Consider the following 23,428-nt stretch of genomic DNA (forward strand, 5'->3'; position numbering starts at 1 on the left):
GAAAGAATGAGCAGAGGCCGGAGGCCTTGAATTATATAGATAGCATTCAGCAAAGTGTTTTCGAGGGGTGAATGAGGTGGTCATCGAAGAGACAAGATCTTTAACTACGAGGCTTCCTTTTAATGAATGCGATCAGAATCCGACTGGAATTCTCGAAATTACATAGAAGAGAGCAATTAATGGTAGAAGGACTTTCTCATTTATCTCGAAGGATTGATCTCGGATTATATCAGTCTGATGCTTTCGACAGCGATTGTGAGGGTGATAATCCAACGATAGGTCCGGATCATGAACACGCATATCATGTTCAATAATGTGCTTTTTCTCGAGTATATTTGAATTGAATCAACTTGCTCTAAATTGAACTAATTCAGGATAGACGACTGCAGTATAGATGCTTGTCAGTTCGAGGCGGTGATTACGATTATCATCGACCTTACTGTGCGCCGCATAAGCGTACGGCCACGCCCGGAGCAGTCTGCTTACGACAAGGAGAATTTCGAATCAACATAGGTGTACTACGTTCGGAGTGACAGGGATTTGACAACCTTGAAACAATAATTCTAGTGTATGTCTTGGCGGTGAGGATTTGCCATTTTTGACCGCTTAGCCGTCCTTTGTTATAAAGAATCATGTTTGCTGAGCAACCACTTCATGTCCATCTCGACTGCACAAACCACAATGGCGGCAGACCTCACACAGCTTATCCATATCATATCTACAACCTGTGCTACGATATTTCTGTTGATTCTTCCCGTCAGACTTTGGAAGCTGCGTAAATCTAGCGTTAGAAGTACTCCAAGTTGGCGAGGACCTTTCAAGGCCGTCAGTACTTCCTCCAATCCTGACTGCGAGCTCTATATCTAACAGCAGTTACATCTTAGGCGCTTGGGATCTTTTTGTCGGTTGTACTATCCCTATGTTGGGCGAAGATCTCAAGCTTGGATGTTCAGCATAAGTCTGATTATCTGACCTCACTGTTTACTTCAATCATTGCTGCATTGGGCTTGAGTCTGCTTCTACTTCATGAGCAGCAGAGGTCTCATAGAGCTTCAGTTCTGGCTACCCTGTATCTTTTTGCAACTATACTGTGCGATACCGTCTATCTAACTATACCTTCTCAGAGCGCCTCACATGCAAATGCCTCACGTTTGTTGTTTTTTCGTTGTTGCATGCACACGGCGCTTCTGCTACTGGAGTTCTGCACCAATTGGAGCTCACCATTTAGATCTTCCAGCAAGCTCCAGTCACCCGAAGAACTCTACGGCATCTTGAACAGGGCTATGTTCATATGGATCAATCCATTTCTTCTTCAAGGGTACAAAAGGATTCTCGTCCACCAAGATTTGCCACTTCTCAATCGAGACATGAAGCCAGAGGTCACAAGACAGGCAATACTTGAAACATGGTCTCAGCGTGGTTAGTCAAGAACCTCAGAACGCTCATTTCTTATGTCTTACAAGACTAGCCAGGCCCGAAACGGAGAGGACTTTGCCTCTAGCTTTGTTCAAATGCCTGAAGCAGCCCTTCTTGGCGGCTATTATCCCTCGACTATTTTTGCTTATCTTTCGCTATTCTCAGCCGATCCTAATCAGAGAGTCTATCAAATACGTTGTTGCGAGCCCGGCGGATGCTGAAAGCAGCCGTGAGTTTCGGCTTATTGTATCAGCCATGACAATCTACGTTGGTCTTGCTGTAAGGTTCAATTTCCTTCTCCTTTGTCGGGTGCTAACATCTTCACTCAGCTATCAACATCTGTGTACCAACATCGCATCAACCGATTGAAACTCATGACTAGAAGTGCTCTTGTGGGCCTTATTCATGACAAGACCATGAAGTCACCTAGCGTCGCTTATAACAATGGCGAGGCGACTACACTTATGAGTACTGACGCAGATAGTCTCGATGGGATTGCTGAAATGATCCACGAAACATGGGCCCAAATCATCGAAGTGCTGATTGGTATAGGACTCCTGGCCAGTCAGGTTGGTTGGATCTGGCCTCTCCCACTCTTTTTGATTTACTGTAAGGATAACCCCTCGCCTTTCCGCCTCGATACTGAGATGTGTAGTATGTTCGCATATGAGTCGATTCGTTGCAAAACACCTACAGCCCCGTCAAAAAGCTTGGAATCAAGCAACACAGAGCCGCATAGCTGCCACAAGCTCCGTGTTGAGCATAATGAAAGTTGTCAAAATGCTTGGAATCCAACACAACCTGGCCCATCGCATTCAAGAACTTCGAAGAGACGAGCTTCTGGCAGCTTCAAAGCTTAGATGGATCATGGTATATTACAACGCATCTGGTTTGTCATGCGCACTGGACGACTTTGGCGTTTACATATAAGCTAATGCGAGTATAGCCAATGCGCTCGGAATCTTCTCTCCAGCCATCACCATGGTTATTTTTGCGGTCATATCAGTGGCTCGGGGCGGCAGCCTAGACACTGAGACAGCATTCACCACCATGGCTATTTTGAGTATGGTCACACATCCTGCAAATATGGTCATGACTATTGTGCCGCGCGCAGTAGCAGCATTCGCTGGATTCGAGAGAATTCGAAATTTTCTGCTTCAGCAATCTCCACAAGCTTATCGCGGGACGCTGGCAAAGGGAACTTCAAACACGATGCTGTGGGACCCAACAACTGGCCACTTGGTAAATCCAGGCCCTGCCATTGAAATACGTCAGTTAGCAATCGGTTACAAACACCTTCTTTTGGAAAATATCAACATTGACGTGGCCAGTGGATCTCTTGTCATCATATCGGGTCCGACTGGCAGCGGCAAATCGACCTTGTTGCGTGCTATGCTTGGGGAAATAGTTCCTGCCCATGGATCAGTTAGCCTGTCTACAAAACAGATAGCCTATTGTGCTCAGAGACCGTGGCTACCAAATAAGACTATCAAACAGGTGATCTACGGTGCTACCGACATCTCCAGTGCTAGCGGTCAAGACGATGAAAGATGGTATGATGAAGTGACAACTATGTGTTGTCTCACCCATGACTTCGATTACCTTCCAGATGGAGATGAGACAGCAACTGGCAGTGGTGGCCTGAATCTGTCCGGAGGACAGAGACAGAGAGTGGTATGGATCTCGCATTCATCAGGTATCGACTCAGCTAACAAGTCCAGACGCTCGCACGTGCGTTGTTTGCAAGATGCGATATCCTGGTGCTTGACGACACCTTCAGTGGGCTGGATGGTGAAACGGAGCAAGCCGTCTTTGCCAATTTATTCGGGTCAACAGGCCTTGTCCGACGGTTAGAGACTACCGTGGTTCTCGTTTCTAATTCAGGTACTTTTCCTTTGCTCATTTCTTAGACTCTCAACTTACTCCAGGACAGCTCAGTACTTCCAATTCGCGGATCAGATTGTGGTTCTGGGTGATCATGGAATTGTAGAGCAAGGAACTTGGAAGGACCTCAGGACTCAAGCCACATCGATCGCAAAATTTTCTGCCAGACCGCACACGAAGGACAATGCTGCCCTGGCGGCAAACTTTGAAAAACTCAGCGCTCAATTGCGCGCAAAAGACGAGACTGAACTGGATCTTGCAAGACAAAGCGGAGATCCCGCTCTCTATGGTAATTTTCTGCCTTTGGAACATGGACGCGGCTGATTGGAGTACAGCGTATTATTTCAAATTCACTGATTCCATGAACCTGGTTATTCCAATTGCAAGCACGGCATTATATGCTTTCTTCATCACTTTCCCTCAATACTGGCTTCAGCTATGGACCGAAATAAGTGGCAGGAACACCGTGTTCTATGCTTGTGGATTTCTCTTTCTATCAATTATGTCGTGGATGTCTACGAGTGTTCAGATGTGGTAGGTTTCGCACGGTTTTCCAGCTTGCTACTATTAATGACAATCAACAGGTCCATTCTTACCGGACTTGCTCCACAATCTGGGGAGCGGTTACATGAAAGTCTTTTGAACATTGTGATCAGGTCAATATGCCATAATCTCGGAGTAGTGCAAGAGATGACTTATCGTTCAATAGTGCACCATTATCCTATTTCTCCAAAACCGACAATGGCGCCATCCTAAACAGGTAAAAGTCTATGCTTGGATGTACCAATCATTACTAATGGCCGCTAGATTCAGTCAAGATATCCAGCTTATTGACAAGCAATTACCATCAGCACTCCAGACTGTGATGACTCGTAGGTATTGAACTTTTCTCTTCGAGAAGTCCTCAAAGTAACAATGCTGGCAGAAATCTTCAAGCTCCTCATGCAGGTCATACTTCTTTGTATGGCCGAAAGATGGCTTACAGTGTCTTTACCAGTCTGTGCGGTTCTGGTTTATTTCGTCCAACGGGTGTATCTTCGGACATCAAGACAACTCCGACTTTTGGAGCTGGAGTCTCGAGCAGGGGTCTTCTCCAGCTTTTTAGAATCTGTAGGTAGCAATCAGCACTCGAGAAGTATTACCAGCTGATCTGACTCTGACAGGTTGACGGTCTCGAAACAATACGGGCCTATGGTTGGTCCAAAGCTGTCATACAGGACAACATTCTACAGGTCGAAAACTTCCAACGTCCGGAATTCCTCCTCTTGTGTCTTCAGAGGTGGCTCAATATTGTCCTTGATCTTCTCAGTGCCGCAGTGGCAACCATTGTCGTTGCCATGGCTGTGGCACTTCGAGGGCATGTCAGTGGCGCACAAGTGGGAATAGCACTGAACATTATGCTCGTAGCCAACACGACGCTGCTCAAGCTGGTGGAAAGTTGGGCCACACTGGAGACCTCTCTCGGTGCCATTGCTCGGTTGAAGACGCTCGAGGATTTGACTCCACTCGAGGGTGGAAAGGTCTGGAGCTTTGATCCCCCGAGTACCTGGCCTTCCAGGGGAAATATTGAATTGAAGAACATCAGTGCATCCTACCAGTACGTTCTCGGTGCAAAGTGCTCTCGCTACTGAAAGCTGACAAGCGCAAGTCCTACATCCGAATCTTTAGCTATCCGAAATTTGAGCTTGGATATTACCGCAGGTCAAAAACTCGTCGTCTGTGGGCGTACAGGCAGGTGAGTCAATAACACCATGGCACACATTATTGTTTTTGCAGGCTAACCCTACATATTAGTGGTAAGAGCACGTTACTCCTAACGCTCTTACGGCTGTTGGAACTGCGATCCGGCAAGATTGAGGTGGATGGTGTCGATATCAAGCATGTGCGACTAGATTTGATACGACAACGGTGCTTCATCGCAGTTTCGCAGGATCCTCTACTTCTGCCCAACGAGACCGTGCGCTTCAACTTAGACCCGGATGCCTCAGAATCAGACGACACTCTCATCGTCGCATTAACGAAAGCGGGACTGTGGTCACATTTCTTCGAGGGCGATACGAACGTTGGGGAAGAAGAGTCAGCCACTGTCATCAATCTCCCAGGGTTTGGTGAACACCCAGTCCTTGACCGAAAAATTACATCATTCCAGGAGCTCTCGGTGGGACAATGTCAACTGTTCGCTCTTTGTCGAGCACTTGTCAGAGCCAGTCTGCTGCGGCGTTCTGGGGTGAAGCCCGTGATTGTCTTCGACGAAGTCACATCGTCTCTCGATACGGCTACGGAGTCCACTATTCACCGTATTGTTGACGATGAGTTCACCAAAATGGGCCACACTATCATCATTGTTACCCACAGACTTGGCGCTTTGGAGGAGCACATAAAAATAGGGAGGGATGCTATCGCATTGATTGGAGATGGTGTGTTACAGGAAGTCATTGAAGACTTTGACCCAGCGACCTTCACGCATGTTGAACAGATGGAGTAAAGGGGTACCAAGGACTTCGACACATGAGTCTCTGGACATATTGTCAGCTTTCATGGTGAATTAGCTCCCTGAATTGGTAGCCTAGAAGATCGTCTTAGAGACCTGGGTGGAAAGATGCTAATAAGGTAGTGGTCAAAAGTCGTTTGGTAAATATTTTTCCATTACAATTTCTTCATAAATACAGGTAGAATTATCCCAAGCTTTGCCACAAGATAAGTTCCCAATGGCCACCCCCTGTATCACGGCAACTTGAGAGCATTGTGCGAATATGCTAACAAGTGATATCTGAAGTCAATACTTTAGAGGTCTCACTCTAAGCTACGTATCAGATACTTGACCAACAGATTTCTCTGCCAAAGTTTGACATTGTTCCTGTACACAATATGTTTCGGGCAGCCGGAGGTCACTAGGCTAACTGTAGTATATCAACTCTGTTGGACAATACCATGACCCTTACCTCTGAAGTGCACATCCGCACCTGATTCCAACAGTACCTCTACCGCTGCTTCAAAGCCAGTATCGATAGCAATGAGCAATGGAGTCCTACCCTCTTTCGTGCATCCATTGATCAAAGTACTGTCTCCTGCACAGTGCTTCAAAAGTCTCTTCAACAAGCGCTCCCGGCGATTTATCACGGCCCAATGGAGCGCCGATCGATGCTCATCATCAACGAGTTCAATGCTAGCACCGTGCGACAGCAGCGAATCCACAACATCCTCGTACCCCCCAATTATAGCGTGGATTAACGGTGTCAGACCACCTCTTTCCTTTTCATTGCAGTTGGCTTTATGCTCGAGCAGAAGCTGAACAATCTTACTGTGGCCGCTTTGTATTGCCCTGTGAAGTGGACTGATCCAAGGTCTGCCCAGGTCATTTTCAACATAGTCACAAGTCTCTGATCCATTACGACTATTATTTCCCGGGACAATGGATAGTTCTCTGCTCATGTATGGCCTAGAGATGTGCGTTTCAGGCTCAGATGTGGCCGGTACTGGTAAAGGTTGCAAAATATCGGGTGGGTGCATTGATTCAAACTCCGGCATGAAAATATTGTTTATCCCACTGAGATCAAAATCATCAAACAAATCCGGTGCAGTCACTCGTGGGCTTTGAAGGTTATAAGCCGGGACAGTGGTACTCGTGGTGAACATAGCGGGAGTGTCAGAAAGTGTTGCATCTTCCGTGCGCGGCTCTTGACCCGAATTCGAATTCGAGCTTGGGCTGGGAGTGGGATGGGCCAGTAACTCTGCGGCCTTCCGTTGATTATTTCTCCCTGGTTGTGGCAGCAGAACAGTCAGTTTTCTAATGCAGGATCAAGATATGATTGTTTTCTGGGGTATTTGAGTTGCACTGACATCGAAATCTGCGCTGTGCAAGCTTGTTTTGCTCACGACGACGCCCCTTCGTATCCGCTGGATCCGAAGTAGTTCGCGCCATGGTCACCATCACCAGTCGTCCATTGCTTCAAGGAGAGCACCTTCTTCGAACTACCTGCAGTGGCTGTATTGTTAGGTGCTCAATTGCACCTAGAACCTGGTTAGTCCAGACAGGTCACTGCAAATGGATTCCAAATGGACTTGTCTTGTAAGGTAAAGCTTACGCTAGTGATAGATAAATAATAGAACACGCTTGTATCTATTGAATAGTATACCTTCCGAGCACAACACTTTCTATCTCCAACCGGTATATGCTCGCCTGAGATATATGAGATTGACAATAAGGATTCGTCAATTGCCCATTTCCCCTCCTTTCATGCAGATAAATAGATGCGGGGTCATACAAAAGCCTGAGACTTGCAGGAGAGCCTGACTTGTACATGGAGGCGACTCAAACATCAGATATAGGGGATCGTCGTATGCTTCTATTGGATGGTGAGATATCACATAAGCACTGTGTAACTAATACAGGCCCCAGGATAATCTTCTTTTGTACACTACACTAGGTCGCAGGCTCACTTATGTCACGGGCTCGGAATAGTAGACGTTAACGAACTGAATTCCTATCTAAACTATTGTAGCCATCAACGAGAATATCGAATCTGGGGGGAGGAAGAAAGAAAAAGGAAATCTATCTAGATGATGAAGGGGTTTCGTGGTCATTGTGCGACAGGGCTAATGCCCGTGTTTGCCTTGATTGCTTGTACGGCCTGTTTGACGTGTTGGTGTCGCTTATCTATATCGGCTGTTGATGCAGCGTTGGGCCGTCACAACTTACTCCTCTAATATAATACAGTCCAGTACACCACAGAACAAGTAACATGCTGATTAGGATACTTATGAGAGGAACTTTAACGGAGCGGAGACCATCTTAGAAAGCCTCATAAAACGAAACTAGATAGAAGTAGTGGTACATTTCGACAAGGTCTTTGAGTGGGAAGGGGAAAATAGGAAGCGACAACATAATGTATAGAATCAGAAGACCGTAGGTAAAAGTCAGGCATATGGCCAGGGGAAAGAAGGGTAAACAGGCACTTAATGCCTAGGGTGCTAAGAACTAGTCTAAAAACAAGTACGCTTGTGGTCAGGGAGGATATTTAACATTCATTCTATTTCCATGGATTAGCTGTCTTGGCAAATTGTCTAGACCAATAGATGGGTTCGGAAAAAGATAAGATGGGCCCAAGATACTACAGTCCTATCCCGGCTGGACAAACCGAGCAATTAAACAAAGACAACCAGACGGACAATGTTCAGGGACGACGACTGCTTAAGGCCGGGGAAGAGAAGAGGGATAATCAACTGTGTTACTGCAAGGCTGCCTGTGCACATGCTCAGTCGCGCGAGTATATTTATAACCTCATAAGGCGGAGGCGGAGATAATAACGTCTGATATACATGGTAATAGTGGAAATATCGTTGTTCCTGGGTCTTTCCTGATCAGTACTAGTGTTTAGTGTGTTAGGGTTTATTTGCATCTGAGTGTACCACTCGGTGAGAAAAAAAAAAGGTTCTTACCTGATGGCCATATCCACCATAGTCATCGAAGTAATTGATGGTTTTGTATACTTTGTATTCAGGTCTATAGTCACTTTTTTAAAACCATCAACAACTAATCTAATCTACTCATAGTCCCCCCAGCTCTTGTACTCACCAAGTATACTCTCAACGGTAGCCCAGCTCTCCAGTTTTGCCCTGTGAACGAAGTCATCCCCCACAAACTTGACAACATTCATAACCGCTTCCCTCAATTTATTCAATTGGCCCTTGATTCGCACCGCCTCATCGCTATCGCTGTTCCTGTCCCGTGCACCTAGCATCTGCCCCATCCCCCTCGGCGTTGACTAACGGGCATCAAAGCGGATAGCATCTGCGTAGCCCCCACGAGGGTGAGAAGCTTGACACTAACATCCCGAAGTCAAATTGAAAAGTGATGTTGGGAATCCTCAGAAGAAAAAGAAGGATCATGTTGGGTCAGATGGAGATAAAAGCTGGCTAGAAGTGCGGGAGATGGAAAGGTGGCTAGGGTTGCTGCCTTTAATAGCGTGAAAGAGTGAGCACCGAACCAAAGACAACGAGGCTTTGATGAGACTTACAGTGATCATTGTCTATTCTTGTTCTCCTATTGTTTGTTTAATGTGATTGTTGATCAGAAAAATGTCAACTGTCAAGAAAGTCGAAATGACATAGGGAACCGTTCTCACTTCGCCGACGAAGCAGTAGAGGTGGCCGAAAAATCGGTATGTTGATTATTCCAGTTATTCTCCCAAGATAGGGAATTCTGCGTACTCCCATCATTGCTTTCCGTGATGCTGTTTATTCCCAAGCGAGTGGGCCACCCACTTCCCATATATAGTATTTAAATGCATTTATTCCAACCAAAACGCCATTGAATTAAGAAAACTAGCTAATTAGGTCTAACTGGACATGCATTTCTCTTATGTCCTTCATTTCCATTTGGGCTTATTTCAAGCCACCAATCATGTGGTAAATCATCAAACCAAGACTCAATAAAAACCTTGCCTTTTAAAAATAATACATGGAGGTAAGGCCCACCCTGATGCACTGATTGCTTCAATTGCAGTGACCCATTCACGATTTCCCAGTTGTAAAAGGGATCACCGACCATAGTATTCAGATCTTGTAACTACTTTTGCAGTAGCAGTTAAGCCCATTGCAAAGCCAGTCTCATCAAAGTTGTAGATATCATCAGGGTCAATTGCCATATTGAAGTATTGTATGTTGCACACAATCAAACCATTCATGGATGATTTTTGGGTCTTCACACTTTGCGCGCTCGTAATTATAGCGCCTTGAGAATTGGGTTGAAAGCTCAGAATGCCTTTTCACGAAAATTGTGACCCAATTCTGGCCGACTGTTTGAACTGGGATAGATCCACGCGCTGCAAGCAATAGATTAGCCATTTCTCATACAGTAGTAGGCCGTGGTGCTCCTCCGCGAGAATCCATAGAGATTATCCATTTTAGAAGCGATTGCTCTTCAGTTTCAGTCAGTTTATGATTATTGGCACGCGATTCGCCTCGGTTTTGGTGGCCGTGTAGTCGATCTTGGGAGGGTCGTACGAGGTACGTCAAATCGGCGTGCTGCTTCATGAATAGAGATTATTTCTTGCTTTTTCATAGCCTGAATAGCTAGTAAGATCCTACCCTCTTGCTCTATTAATTTTTGAGAGCGTTGAGAGCGAATTGGTGGCATAGTGGGTGGTTAAAGAATTAAGATCTAATTAATTGACGCGTTTCGCGTTGGGTGGGCGGCTCGCTTGTGAGTTATGTTATTATGCACATGCATACGATCGGATAATGAATGTATAAGCTTGGTTTCTTCGGTCTTTGCGAGCATTATCCTCAATCACCGAGTCTTGCAGTGGAGAAAATGCCCATCATAACCCTCTTGGGTGACTATCCACGATGATTCAAATCTCCCGGTATGCAGATAATAATTGCCATCGCCCTGATGATCTCGACACGGACTTACCTTTCTCGATAGTATGAGCATGCGACAAGAAGCGAATAATATTCCGATCAATAATCGAATAGAGTGTACACCAGTGCCGCGGTTCCGTCCTCCAGGTGTTCATGATTCATGATATCATTAGTTTACACGGCCCACTGGCTATTGTGCTATTGCTAAGAATACTCCGTGTTGGTACGATCTTAGAGTCCTTCTGTACGGGGTCACCCCTGTTCGGATTCAGTGACATGTTCCGTAGAGGACATGGCCACGCCGGAATATTCGATAATATACAGAATCCCATTCCGCGCAGACAAAATATTCGCGCGGTTTAATATCGTAAACTTTCCCTGACGGGTCCGTCTCCGGAAGCTTGGGAACAGCACTACCAATAACCACGCCGACGGTAACTGCTAGCAAAGTCCGTGCTGTGAAAATCATTGCAATAATCCCTCTTCTATTGGCACCGCACCTTGGGTCATTTCCTGACTATTGCCTGGCCTCGGAAAAATTTGCAATCTCGCTTTCTCTCTCTCTTTCTCGCTCCTTGATATCATCGAGGATGTATCTCTCTTGCAATGCCTGGCAGCCATGCTACCATTAAACCGCATGGATGAGGATCCGGGCGATGATATCGCCTATCGCATATGGATTGGGACTATTGTTACAGTGGTGCCGGCTACTGTTATTACTGCGTTGCGGTTTATCGCGCGGACTGTTTCGCGGGTTGGGCTTTGGTGGGATGATTATACTATTGCGGTTGCTCTTGTGCGTTTTCTTTGGCATTTTCTCGAGGAAACTGGTTCGCTGACTGGTTCTAGGTGATCAATTGGGGAATGGCCGCTACACGATGGGCACAAGTTCTGATGTATGACTATGGCCGACATACTCAATACGTAGCGTCCGAAAAAGTCATAAACTTTCAAATAGTACGGATTTACCTGACCTTATACTATGAGAACGCAAGCTAACTGCTATAGAGCTTCATCGCGGTACAAATAACATACTTCTGCAATGCCGTCTTCATCAAAGCTTCTCTGCTGCTTCTCTACCACCGAATTTTCGGCGTCGTTTCGGGATTTCGCTGGGCCCTAGGAATCTCAGCGTTCCTAGTCACGGCATACTTCGTCGCTTGCGTTATCGTCACCATTGCCGGTTGCTCGCCTGTCTCGTACTATTGGTATAGACACCAAGAAGGGTCATGCATCGACGAAGTGAACTTTTACCGATGGAACGGCATCGTCAACATGCTTCTGGATGTGTTGATTCTGTGCTTACCGTTCCCAATGACATGGCGTGTAAAGACATGTCTTCGACAAAAGTTAATACTAACGGGGATATTCCTCCTCGGTGGATTGTAAGTCCTCCTCTCCCCAACCAATGCCAACCCAATCTAACAAGCCCAGCGTCTGCATCGTCTCCATCCTCCGCATAATAGCCTTCGACTTCTCCGACGCCAATGACCCCATGTACAGCACAATCGACACAGCAACATGGTCCTCCATCGAGCAATCCGTCGGCATAATCTGCGCCTGTCTCCCAACTCTCCGCCCCATGTTCCGCCAACTATACGACGCCTCGCGCCATTCTACAGATAAAGAAAGCGGGTCTAGATCGCGCACGCTTTCGTATTCTTTGCCTATACGCTTGTCGCAATTGGGATCGTCGCAGGCTGAGGCTGATGGGAGTACGGTTTGTTTTGCGAGGTTGCCTACTGCTACTACTGCTGCTACGGATGGATCGAGGTCGAGGGCTTCATCAATGCCGCAGACGAGGATGGGGTATGGGGGTGGGGGTTGATAAGTATGGGTATGCGCCGTCGATACCGTCGGTTGCGACGGAGGGGAGGAGTCGGGCTGGGTCGAGTGGGTTGGGGGAGGAGGCGCAACAGTGTGCATGAGTTATGTTTAAAGGGCGGTTTACTGGGATTATTGGGATATATGGCGTTATTATAGAGGACATGGGTTTGGGTGTTATAGAACTATTGCGGTTAATGATTTATGATGGTTGGGTAGATGTGTTTTTGCATTTCGGATGTCAGTGCTGAAGGATCCGAAATATAGATTTAACAATGCCCTGTGCGAACACCGGGCCAATGCGATCCTCTTCCGATCGATTCTGTTTCCGATATCAAGTATACTCCGTACTAGGGGTATTTCCGCCCTATCTCTACTCCATAACTACAATAAGGTTAGTGCGGGGTATGATACGGGGCTGTAGACACATATAACAGCCATCACTAATCCCTTGCTTAAGAGATATCACAACAAATCACTTACTTAGACCTTCCAATTGACCACTCGCAATGTCAAAACCCACCCTAATATTCGCCCCTGGCGCCTGGTACCCCCCAACAGCCTTCGACCCCCTAATCGCCAAACTCCCCGATTACACCTGCCACACAATCGCCTTCCCCGCCATCCAGCAAGCAACCACCGTGACCGATCTCCGGTTAGACATTAGCGCTGTCCGCACACTCGTCGAGCGCGAGGCAGATGCGGGTCGGGATGTTGTTATTGTTTTGCACAGCTGGGCCGGGTTACCAGTGAACAGCGCATTGGATGGATTGAGCAAGGACGCACGGGAGAAGGAAGGGAAGGAGGGAGGCGTTGTGAGGCTGGTGTTTATCGCGGCGTTTATACCAGAAATTGGGGAGAATTTGGTGGATGCGCTTGGGGGGCCGGCGGAGTGGTTTGTACGGGATGTGAGTACCAACACCCACCTGCCACTCTGTGTATGTGTGGCTCATAAATTAATTCAAATCCAGGTCGAAAACGGCACCGTAACCGCCAGCGACCCATTCACCCTCTTTTTCCACGACGTCCCCGACGGTCATGAATGGGCCAAGACCCTCCGTCCGCATTCCTGGGCTGCCAAAACCTCACCTGCCACCAGTGCCGCCTACCTGGAGATCCCCAATTCGTACCTCCTGTGCGAAGATGATCGCGCGATTTCACTGTTTGCCCAGGAGGCTATGGTTGAGAAGGCGAGGCAGAAGGGAGCGGTGTTTGAGACGGAGATGATTAAGACGGCTCATACGCCTTGGTTGGTACCAGAAGTTATGGATGAGGTTGCGAGGTATATTAGGAGGCAGGCTGGAGAGGTTTTGTAGATAGATTACAAGTAGTTAATTCATAATGCAATGCCTTGGTTGTCTTTTTTTTTTTTTTTTGTTTTGTTCCAGCATAGATTTGTTGCTGGATCGGGATCTTTAGACTCTGCTCATCGTAGTAGCACTCGAGAAGTTGGCCCTGCGTGACGACTCAAATGTCCTCGAGGATGCTATATGCAGGTACATTTGTCAATGAGCTTGAGATAACAATAAGAACAAACATGGTAGACCACGTGCAAATACGCGCTAATCCGTTTCCGGTAATTCTGCCTTAATTCAACGTACAGTCTGTACAGTCTGTCCAAGGCCTTCTTCGTTACATAACTAACTAGTAAAGCCCCATGGATTCAAAACTATCGCTCTACTCAATGTACAGAGCACCATGCCGCAGTCAACCGCGATTCCGTGCGCGAAATGACAGTTCGGAAAGGCACCGGGCACCAGTCTCCCTAGCAGCAGTTCCACCGTATCGAGCAATTCCCCTGTTCCTGGCAATGATCGGAATGCTTAGCTTGCCCGTAGTACTCCGTATTAAAGGCCATAGACGGAGCACTGTTGAGTCCCTGGACTGTGCTTCTCCACAATTTCTTTTCTCCTGCGGCTAACGCTTTTCCCATGACAGTGACGCGACCATAAAATGACCAATTTCCCTTGACTAGTTTGAATTCGGTCAATTGCAATCAATAGTCGACTGCTTTACTCTCCATTGAGGTGATCGCGCAATGCGCCTCTCCCAATTCACCCTCCTAGGCCTTTTGGCCATTGCATCAGCGCAAGAGGACCTTAATCTCTGGAACTACGGAGCGACGGGAAACATCCTCGGAAACTCATTTGGAATCCCCGGAACGAATGCGACCTTTGACTATGTCGTGGTCGGCGGTGGAAACGCTGGTTTAACAATCGCCAGCCGACTCGCAGAGAACAAATCTATCAGTGTCGCGGTCGTCGAGGCCGGTGGTTTCTACGAAATCGATAACGGCAATTACTCCGTCGTCCCGGGATATTCGTCGCAGTTTACCGGATCCAAGCCCAACGCGTACAACCCGCTTATCGACTGGGGTTTCAGTACGGAATCGCAGCAAGCTTTGGGTGGCCGGAAGCTGCACTATGCGCGTGGGAAGACGTTGGGAGGATGTTCTACTAGGAATTTCATGCTTTACCATCGGCCTACGGTCGACAGTATGCAGCGGTGGGCGGATGAGGTGAATGACCAGAGCTATACGTTCGGCAATCTACTACCATACTACAAGAAGTCTTGCCATTATACGCCTCCGAATCAAGAGCTCTACACCAATTCCACGAACAATCAAACGGCAGATGCGTTTAGTTCCTCTGGAGGTCCGCTGGAAGTCTCGTTCAGCAATGCCGTCGACGCGTTTGGTACCTGGGTCCGCAAGGCATTCATCGCAGTGGGCATGGGCCAAATCAATGGCCTCAACAGCGGTAAACTGCTAGGCTCCGCGTATGCAACATTTACCATCAACCCCAAAAACGCGCACCGCTCGACCTCTGAATCCAGCTTCCTCAAGAAATCCCTCAACAACGGCTCCAACCTGGTAGTGTACAAAAACACCCTAACCCAGAAGATCCTCTTCGACTCGACCAAAACCGCAACAGGAGTCCAAGTCGCAACAGGAGGCACATTTGGCACAGCACCTATCAACTTCACCCTCAACGCTCGCAACGAAGTCATCCTCTCTGCTGGCGCCCTGCAATCCCCCCAACTCCTCATGGTCTCCGGAATCGGGCCCTGCGACCACCTCTCCAAGTTCGAAATCCCTTGCCTCTCTAACCTCCCGGGCGTCGGCCAGAACATGCTCGATCACCCGGTCTTTGGCACCGCACACCGCGTTAACATTCTCACAAACTCCGCCTCAGCAAACAACAAGACCCTCGCCGCTGAAAATGCAAACAAATTCCTCCAACACGCCACAGGTCCCCTCTCCATCTTCGGACCGGGCTACTACGGCTGGGAAAAGCTCCCAGACCCCTACCGCTCCAATCTCTCCAACTCATCCACCACTGCCCTAGCAAGCTTCCCACCAGACTGGCCCGAACTCGAATACCTCCCCGTCGCCGCCTTCAACGGCGACAACCAAGTCAAACAGCCAGTTGACCCTCTCGATGGCCACAACTACGCAACCCTGAACATCGCCCTCGTCGCGCCTCTCTCCCGCGGGTCTATCTCCCTCTCCGGCTCCGAGATGACAACGCCACCGCTCATCGACCCGAACTGGCTCTCCCACCCGGCAGACATGGATCTAGCCGTGCAATCATTCAAACGCACGCGGGAGATCTGGTCCATTCTATCGAAAATGGGCGTTGCGGATCCAGTCGAGTACTACCCGGGTGTTAACGTGACGAGCGATGCGCAGATAAGGGAGTTTGTTAAGGAGAGTACGAGGCCTGTGTTTCATGCGGCTTGTACGTGTAAGATGGGGAAGAGGGGGGATGAGATGGCGGTTGTGGATAGCTCTGCACGTGTGTATGGGGTGCAGGGGGTGAGGGTTGTTGATGCGAGTAGTTTTCCGTTGTTGCCGCCGGGGCATCCGCAGTCGACGGTTTACGCGTTGGCGGAGAAGATTGCGCAGGATATTTTGGGTTAAATTGGTTATGATGAATGATGTTTTTATGTAGCGTGCATAGCAAGCTAGATGGTGATGGTGATAGTTATGAAATGCATGAATTCCACTTGGCACTGGAACTTGAATAAGAGTAAACAGAAAATCCATTATAGATACATGCGCAATCAATCTATCTGTACATAGCATGCCCAGCCCCAAGAACAGGAGGACAGTAGCCCATCATTGAACGTGACTTTTCCTAAAAAATCATTTTCCTTTTCAACATATCCGTAAATATCTGTGAAACTCACAAATCACGACTTAACCTCCAACGTCGCCTGATCCTGGCCCTCAACAACAACAGCCCCCTCCTTCACCAACTCCTCCTCCGTCTTAACCTTAACATCCATAATCCTTAGCATCGTATACCGCTCCTTGCTCTTAATCGTCCGCACATGCCTCTGCCTCCTCTTCGTCTTCTCCTTGTACCGCATCGGTTCCGAATCAACAGCCACAACCCGTGCCCGACACTCAAACATCCGCTCGTCAATATACGGCTTCCCCTTCAGCGTAAAGTCTCTCGAACCAATCACAGATGCCCGGTTCAGTCTGATAACATCGCCGGGCTGCACATTGGCCATCAGGAAGGGCAGACGGAGGTGGTCGCCCGCTGTCACGAGGTAGGGCTTCGCATGGACGTGCGCGGTGATATAGTGCGATCGTTGCGCGACGAGGTGCGGGAGGAGCTCGAGGAGGGAGCTTGTGACTTTCAGGGGCGATTCGAAGGTCGGGGGGAGTGGTTGTTTGTGGATGGGGATGTGGCTGGATGCTTGGGGGGTTGTGTAGGGTGTCGAGGCGGATCTGATGGCGGCGGAGGGTGTGACGGGGGGTTGGTGCTGTTGTTGCGTGGGGTCGTTGAATTCTGCACGGGGCGATGCGCTCAATGGGGATTCTGGGTTCGAGGACTGCGTCGATGTCGATGTTGTTGTGGATAGAGTGGCCCGGAAGAGTGTGGTTGATGATGGGGTCTGCTCGAATGGCAGGGCCAGGGCCTTGCGGAGGACGGAGCGGGCGAACATGGTGAAGTGCTGCACTTGTTGTCCTTGTGTCTGGGTGGTTTCAATTGGGGTTCTTGAGAAGGCCCCGGATGTTAGGGTTTGGTTGCAGAATGCGGTGCGAAAAGTTGAAGCCGCGGCGGGCACCTGGAGAAATTCCAGAGCGCGCAAGTGGCCGCGTGGGTGGCCGTAGTCACGTGACTACAATTTGTAGCCAATTCTTTACATATTGTAATGACTATGTAGCTCTAGCATCAATCTCTTTCTAATATCATTGATTTCTTGCTTCTCATCTTTTATTTGGATTTTTCTATTGATCTAAATTCATTTTGTGTGTAGTCGAAGATTGCAGCCGATAAGACCACGTGATTTATCGCTGCCAAGAAGACCTGCCGCCGCAACGACTTTTTTCTCTACTCTCAACCACGAGGCGAAAACCACTACAAGCCATCAACATCTACAACCAACATGGTACGTATATATTCTATGCTCCCCTATATCATTGTGAACTATAGCTAACGAATCTCAAACTACAGCCTCAGAACGAGTTCGTCTCCTCGCCCCCAACCACCACATCCATAGCAACCACAGCAACTGACAAAAAAACAGGTATATCGAGCGCTGGCAAAAGCAGCACGGCAAGCGCCTCGACCACGAGGAACGATCCCGCAAGCGCCAAGCCCGTGAACACCACCAACAATCCAAAGATGCCCAGAACCTGCGCGGCCTAAGAGCCAAGCTCTACCAGCAGAAGCGCCATGCCGAGAAGATCCAGATGAAGAAACGCATCAAGGCGCAGGAGGAGAAGAACGTCAAGTCCTCTGCCCCCGAAGAGCCCTCCAAGACGCCCTTGCCGCAATATTTGTTGGACCGTTCGCAGGCTACGAATGCGAAGGCCTTGTCGAGTGCTATTAAGGATAAGCGGAATGAAAAGGCGGCGAAGTTTGCGGTGCCGTTGCCCAAGGTTAAGGGTATTAGTGAGGAGGAGATGTTCAAGGTTGTGAATACGGGTAAGAAGACGGCTAAGAAGTCGTGGAAGAGGATGATTACCAAGCCTACTTTTGTGGGTGGTGATTTCACTCGGAGACCGGTCAAGTATGAGCGGTTTATTCGGCCTATGGGTTTGCGTTACAAGAAGGCCAACGTTACTCAGTATGTTCTCTCACTCATTCATGCTCTTTTCGCATTTGTGCTGACTTTCTAGCCCCGAAATGGCCGTCACCGTGCAATTGCCCATCCTCTCCGTCAAGAAGAACCCCCAGAACCCCTTGTACACTCAGCTCGGTGTCTTGACCAAGGGAACGATCCTTGAAGTCAATGTCTCCGAGTTGGGTATGGTCACCACCAACGGCAAGGTTGTCTGGGGTAAATGGGCCCAGGTTACCAACAACCCTGAGAACGACGGCTGTGTCAATGCGTACGTACCAACACTCTATTCCGTTAGTATCAACGTATACTAACATTCATCTCTACCAGTGTCCTCCTCGTTTAATCGCTTGTTTCGGCATAACTACTAAAACCGTCTACCCTGCCATTACATCTTGACTTCGATACCATTGGCCCCTCTTTTGTTTTTGTCTATCTCGTGTTTATAATTGATATTTTGGATGGTGTTAAGGCGCTCAAGTGTTATCTCACGTTGTTCATATACGTCATCTAAAAAGTCGACTCGGGTGCTACGCTTTAGATAGAGGTACGGATTTTCAATTGACTGCATTCTCTGCACGTTTTGGTCTGCTTCGCGAACTTCCGTCCACTAACATGTGCCTCGCCTTTTGAGCTATACCGTAGTACATCATACTCAGTCCTTACGAAACCAAAAACTATCCTGTGTAATGAACAATTAAATCGATATTTCCCAACTCAAACACCAAAACCCATGCAGGAATCAATCCCAATGCAACCAAGTTAATCAATCAGTCAATCGTACATGCAGCACAGCGCTGAATCGCTCTCAAAAAGAAATGAAAAACAAAAGCCCTAAAGCTCCAAAAATATAAACCCAAGAAAAGAAAATATCTGACACGGACAGAGTATCAAACAGAAAAGAAGAAAAGAAAAAGACCAGACCGGACTTGAACGCCAACCCATTCGTCGGATCATTCAGGATATCAAGATATTATACAAAGGAGAAAGAGGTGAAAGAAGGATTTTGGGAACGAATAGAATAGAAGGGAAGGGAAGGTAATCGGTAAAATCACCGACCAGCTTCCTCTTCCAGGGCAGCTTTGATCTTCGCGAAGAACCCAGCGGGCCACGTAGCCAATTCCTCTTCCTTGGGAATACCACGCACCCGGCAGTGATTCACGACGTTGACCAAAATCCGACCAAGCATGTCCTGGCTAATCGGAACAGCACCGTCCATCTGCGCATCGGGGTATAAGAACGGGTCCCGCTGACCGAGGAGCTCGTCGACTGTTGGCCGGAGGGTCTGGTCACGCTGTAGACACCGTTTTAATGTGCGGATGAGACCGGGAGGGACAGGGACGCCTCCGACTCCGAATTCGGGGAATTCGATTTGGACTCGAGGGTTAGGGATTGCCATGATACGTTCGTAGTACTTGGCGATTTTGGCGAAGGGCGGGTGGCCATAGACCATTTTGTAGAGGATGCAGCCTAAACTCCAGACGTCGCTGGGTTTGCCTAGTTTCATCATTTTGCCGACGCTGGAGGGCAAGCCTAGCGAGGCGTTTGAGTCGACCAGGGCTTCTGGGGACATGTAGTTGGGTGTTCCGACTTGTTGCTCGCGGTGCACGTTGACGGTGTTGTCCTGGATGGCGTTGGCGATACCAAAATCGATCAATTTGAGTCTGCCTTGGACTAGGAGGAAGTTGGCGGGTTTGAGATCGGAATGGACGACGTTGTGTTCGTGGACTGCGCGAACACACTCGAGCATTTCTTTCCAATAGTAGCGAGTGAAGTTGATATCCAAAGTAGCGTCGTCGGCGTTCAAACGGTATGCGAGAATCTTTTCCAAATCAGATTCTCCGATTTCCATCAGAACACTGAGGGTATGCTTGTCCGAGTTAAGCTCCCAGTCAAAAAGACGAACAACTCTGTCCAAGTTCTCCAATTTCTTGAGCAAATCGATTTCACCCTTGTATCCAGCCAGAGTCAATGGATCAACATCTTCCAGGTTGACTCGCTTGAGAGCAAAGATCTTATAGTTCTCCGCCATAACGCGATACACCCGCGAGCTTCCACCACGACCAATGCAATCGAGTCGTGTGAACGCCTTGTGGTTGATTGAAACTTGGTTTCGCTTCCTGCGAGACTGTGATGCTGCTGCCGCTGCTCCTCCACTGCCTGTTGCGGTGTCAAGAACCGACATCTTAGGAGGCGGCGGAGCTGGTCGATGCGGCGTGTTGTTGCTGCGAGCTGCAAGGATCTTCCTATGCGAACTACTAGCTGGCGTTTCGCCGTTCTCTTTCTTATCTTCTCCATAAGGAACAGACATCTTCTCCGGTTTATCCAACATATTAGACCCCTGTGGTCTGGTTCGTCTGAAGGTCGGTGGCGGCTCATTTTCTTGATCCTGTGTTGCGGGTATTGAAGGTAATGGAGGGATTTTGAATACTGGCTGTTCTCTGGCGCCCGAAGACTTGGACGAATACTCAGATGACGATCCAGGTGTAGATTTTGAATGTGACCCATAAGACTTAGGCGAAGACATTCGTTCGTAAGGTGCATCGTCTGATGCATTTGCAGGCTCAAGAGAACGATGTCGGCCATCTTCACGCGAACTCGGTTCTGCCCACGTTACTCTAGGTAATGACCTTGTGTCTTTGTAGCGGTATTCAGCATTGTTGTCGTGTACTGATTCGTGGTTTTCTCGCTGATCATCTTCTGGAGATAGGTAACTCGGGCCTTCGTCGTTCTCTTCACTCTGGCGCCGCAGTACACCTCGCCTTGCGGGTCCGTTCAAAAAGGCGCCCGTTAGTCTTCCGACTCTCTTGACACGCAGAGAACTGGCCCCGGGGTCTTCCCCGCCACGCGACCGGAGCACAGACGACGTACCAGCGCGCGGCATGTAATCATCATCGTAACGCATCTTCCGCTCTTCCTCCAAGCGCTCTGCACTTCCATGCTCGTCACTGAAGCTTCGCTCCGCAGATCGCCTTTGCGACGGGGATATCGATGCTGGTGACCGTGTATGACTGGCGATGCGCACACTGCGTTGTCTGGGCGCGGGTGTAATGAAGTCGTTCCTCGCATCGGAGTCTTGTTGCTCACTGCTCGACAGAACAGACCCTTCCCTCCTAGATCGAGAGGACATAGCTGATCCTATGCGAACAACGCGCGGGGCGGGGCTACCGGCCGATCGGTCTTGCGGCGATTCGAGACGTGGCGAACGCGACGAGCGTCGTCTCCCTTGTCTCTCTTGACTTGTGGCTGCTGTTGATGCACGGACTTCTTCTGGAGTCTGTTCCCTCCCACCGATGCGGTTACGGGGCGAAGAACCCAGGCCGTCTTCGTCAAGAAGTGCCTTAACAGAGGCACTGAATTTCGGCTCCGGAACCTCATCATCGGAGCTGTCGCCGGCAGAATATTGCCTGGGAATAGATATCCCGTGGTCTCGGGACGAAGAATTCTGGATTGCTGAGGAGGTGCGTCGGGAACTGGATCGAGAACCCGTGGCACGGGATAATTGTCGGGTAGAGAGTTGGCGATGAAGGCCGCTGTTGTATGCGGTCGAAAGGGAGTTGGGAGAGGCCATTGCTAACGCGAATGTCGTGAAAGAAGTGCTACATAAATGGTCGGTGTAAGATGTAAGGCCTCGTGTAATTTACCCCAGGCAATGGCCCTTGCGAAGCCGGGGTTGTCGTCGCGAATCGGTGGTTTGGTTGTTTGATAGACTTCTGGAGCGACGTTTGGTTTCGCGGGAGGCTGGGTGGTGGTCACGTGTGGTCTGTTGCCTATGGTGACGGTGGTCACAACAAACGAATGTGACGCAGTATGAGAGCATCTTGATGCATATGGTTGCATTCTTCGTTGGCCATTGGCCATTTGGCCGTCCTTTGGCTTATTTCCTGCGGTATACACAGCTGCATACAGTGCACATTCGCAGTGCAAATGTTGTGCTTCGATACTGTGCTCGTACCTCACCTTTCGTAGTTGGAAAGCATACGGAGTAGATGGGATGGATGGATGGATTGTGTCACTGCCTGAAATATATTTTGACAAAATTCTTCAGTGCTATCCCACTATAGACTTGTGTTTGTTCATTTTACAAGTAGCATTGTTATTATTATGATGTCCAGAGCTGTCCTCCGTGTCCCGATATATATTCGGACTACACATACCACTATGCACAACACAGCGTCAAAACCGCCATGATACTACATTGATTCAGAAGAAGGCAATGGCTACAGACATCGCATGTTAATCTCAGAAGTATTTATATTAGAATTTCCTTTTCATCTCAGCTAAAGAGCTGTAAAGCGATGAAATCTCACATGATTCCCACGCGCAATACGCCACTCAATTGATATCTACAGGTATCAAAGATCAGAGAAAGAAGAGGACTACAGATGCTCAACAGAAGTGACCTTCTCTACTTTCAATTACAGGAGAATTTACACAAGCCTCTCCGCGATGCAGTTTACTATGTAGAGCTGTATCCAGAATACCAGATATTCAGCATGACGGACAACTACTTGTACGATCTCCAACAGCTAATTACATTACGCCTACCTCGTAGCATCACTACGGCAGGATGAGGGGTATTGCAACGCAGCAAGCAAGTCATGGCAGATTAACCGTCCAGCTATCGTTGACTGATGCAGTATGTGGTTGTCAGTCTTGAGGTGCAGTATCGCACTGGAGGAACGACGCGGAGACCAAGGCCACGAGTGGGAAAGATTATATCAGGAGTAACCGGACCTGAGGTCCAGCAAAGACATCAGAATATCTGTAAAAATGGCAGTAGCCGAGAGAAAGCGACATATACACAAAGAGTACTCTGTAGGACCGTGTATATCCCTCGAGACCAAACAACAATGCT

The 23,428-nt window shown here is 48.5% G+C and overlaps 8 protein-coding genes across 8 annotated transcripts; 5 read left to right on the forward strand and 3 right to left on the reverse strand.

Annotated features, from left to right (window-relative positions):
- Nucleotides 1-484: 484 nt before the first annotated feature.
- Nucleotides 485-5,998, forward strand: ASPGLDRAFT_907915 (uncharacterized protein). Its single transcript, XM_022550493.1, has 16 exons — nt 485-825; nt 885-1,419; nt 1,469-1,695; nt 1,746-2,025; nt 2,072-2,305; nt 2,363-3,090; nt 3,138-3,300; nt 3,350-3,589; nt 3,636-3,834; nt 3,885-3,956; nt 4,010-4,060; nt 4,108-4,172; nt 4,226-4,410; nt 4,464-4,897; nt 4,949-5,035; nt 5,095-5,998. Exons 1-16 carry the CDS (start codon nt 655-657, stop codon nt 5,783-5,785), a joined length of 4,362 nt encoding a protein of 1,453 aa, XP_022396541.1. The 5' UTR covers nt 485-654; the 3' UTR covers nt 5,786-5,998.
- A 212-nt stretch (nt 5,999-6,210) lies between these two features.
- Nucleotides 6,211-7,222, reverse strand: ASPGLDRAFT_39427 (uncharacterized protein; the record flags this gene model as incomplete). Its single annotated transcript, XM_022545083.1, has 2 exons — nt 6,211-7,058; nt 7,141-7,222. 2 exons carry the CDS (start codon nt 7,220-7,222, stop codon nt 6,211-6,213), a joined length of 930 nt encoding a protein of 309 aa, XP_022396542.1.
- Nucleotides 7,223-11,156: 3,934 nt separating this feature from the next.
- ASPGLDRAFT_914950 (uncharacterized protein) lies at nt 11,157-12,811 on the forward strand. Its single transcript, XM_022550499.1, has 4 exons — nt 11,157-11,461; nt 11,515-11,622; nt 11,674-12,050; nt 12,100-12,811. Exons 1-4 carry the CDS (start codon nt 11,285-11,287, stop codon nt 12,491-12,493), a joined length of 1,056 nt encoding a protein of 351 aa, XP_022396543.1. The 5' UTR covers nt 11,157-11,284; the 3' UTR covers nt 12,494-12,811.
- A 187-nt stretch (nt 12,812-12,998) lies between these two features.
- Nucleotides 12,999-13,805, forward strand: ASPGLDRAFT_29406 (alpha/beta hydrolase; the record flags this gene model as incomplete). The annotated part of the gene is made up of 2 exons (XM_022543850.1): nt 12,999-13,397; nt 13,461-13,805. The coding sequence occupies 2 exons, from the start codon at nt 12,999-13,001 to the stop codon at nt 13,803-13,805; spliced, it is 744 nt and encodes a 247-aa protein (XP_022396544.1).
- A 471-nt stretch (nt 13,806-14,276) lies between these two features.
- Nucleotides 14,277-16,506, forward strand: ASPGLDRAFT_52069 (GMC family oxidoreductase). Its single transcript, XM_022547667.1, has one exon. The coding sequence runs from the start codon at nt 14,528-14,530 to the stop codon at nt 16,409-16,411; it is 1,884 nt and encodes a 627-aa protein (XP_022396545.1). The 5' UTR covers nt 14,277-14,527; the 3' UTR covers nt 16,412-16,506.
- ASPGLDRAFT_52071 (mitochondrial 54S ribosomal protein bL21m) lies at nt 16,464-17,534 on the reverse strand. Its single transcript, XM_022547668.1, has one exon. The coding sequence runs from the start codon at nt 17,446-17,448 to the stop codon at nt 16,684-16,686; it is 765 nt and encodes a 254-aa protein (XP_022396546.1). The 5' UTR covers nt 17,449-17,534; the 3' UTR covers nt 16,464-16,683.
- Nucleotides 17,535-17,892: 358 nt separating this feature from the next.
- On the forward strand, nt 17,893-19,381 carry ASPGLDRAFT_1503762 (rRNA-processing protein NSA2; the record flags this gene model as incomplete). Its single annotated transcript, XM_022542140.1, has 5 exons — nt 17,893-17,895; nt 17,967-17,971; nt 18,034-18,576; nt 18,629-18,841; nt 18,901-19,381. The coding sequence occupies 5 exons, from the start codon at nt 17,893-17,895 to the stop codon at nt 18,914-18,916; spliced, it is 780 nt and encodes a 259-aa protein (XP_022396547.1). The 3' UTR covers nt 18,917-19,381.
- Nucleotides 19,382-19,621: 240 nt separating this feature from the next.
- Nucleotides 19,622-22,141, reverse strand: ASPGLDRAFT_135829 (serine/threonine/tyrosine protein kinase MPS1; the record flags this gene model as incomplete). Its single annotated transcript, XM_022541408.1, has 1 exon — nt 19,622-22,141. One exon carries the CDS (start codon nt 22,139-22,141, stop codon nt 19,622-19,624), a length of 2,520 nt encoding a protein of 839 aa, XP_022396548.1.
- Between the last annotated feature and the right edge of the window lie 1,287 nt (nt 22,142-23,428).

This window comes from Aspergillus glaucus (assembly GCF_001890805.1).
Source record: "Aspergillus glaucus CBS 516.65 unplaced genomic scaffold ASPGLscaffold_27, whole genome shotgun sequence".
Lineage (NCBI taxonomy): Eukaryota > Fungi > Ascomycota > Eurotiomycetes > Eurotiales > Aspergillaceae > Aspergillus > Aspergillus glaucus.

Bases quoted from the DNA above. Each gene is read 5' to 3' on its own strand.
- ASPGLDRAFT_907915 (XM_022550493.1), top strand. From the start codon at position 655: ATGTCCATCTCGACTGCACAAACCACAATGGCGGCAGACCTCACACAG. The intron at 4,061-4,107 runs GTAAAAGTCTAT...AATGGCCGCTAG, and splicing joins AATGGCGCCATCCTAAACAG to ATTCAGTCAAGATATCCAGC. The intron at 4,173-4,225 runs GTAGGTATTGAA...CAATGCTGGCAG, and splicing joins ACTCCAGACTGTGATGACTC to AAATCTTCAAGCTCCTCATG.
- ASPGLDRAFT_914950 (XM_022550499.1), top strand. From the start codon at position 11,285: ATGCTACCATTAAACCGCATGGATGAGGATCCGGGCGATGATATCGCC. The intron at 11,462-11,514 runs GTGCGTTTTCTT...GACTGGTTCTAG, and splicing joins ATACTATTGCGGTTGCTCTT to GTGATCAATTGGGGAATGGC. The intron at 11,623-11,673 runs GTACGGATTTAC...TAACTGCTATAG, and splicing joins AAGTCATAAACTTTCAAATA to AGCTTCATCGCGGTACAAAT.
- ASPGLDRAFT_52069 (XM_022547667.1), top strand. From the start codon at position 14,528: ATGCGCCTCTCCCAATTCACCCTCCTAGGCCTTTTGGCCATTGCATCA.
- ASPGLDRAFT_52071 (XM_022547668.1), bottom strand. From the start codon at position 17,448: ATGTTCGCCCGCTCCGTCCTCCGCAAGGCCCTGGCCCTGCCATTCGAG.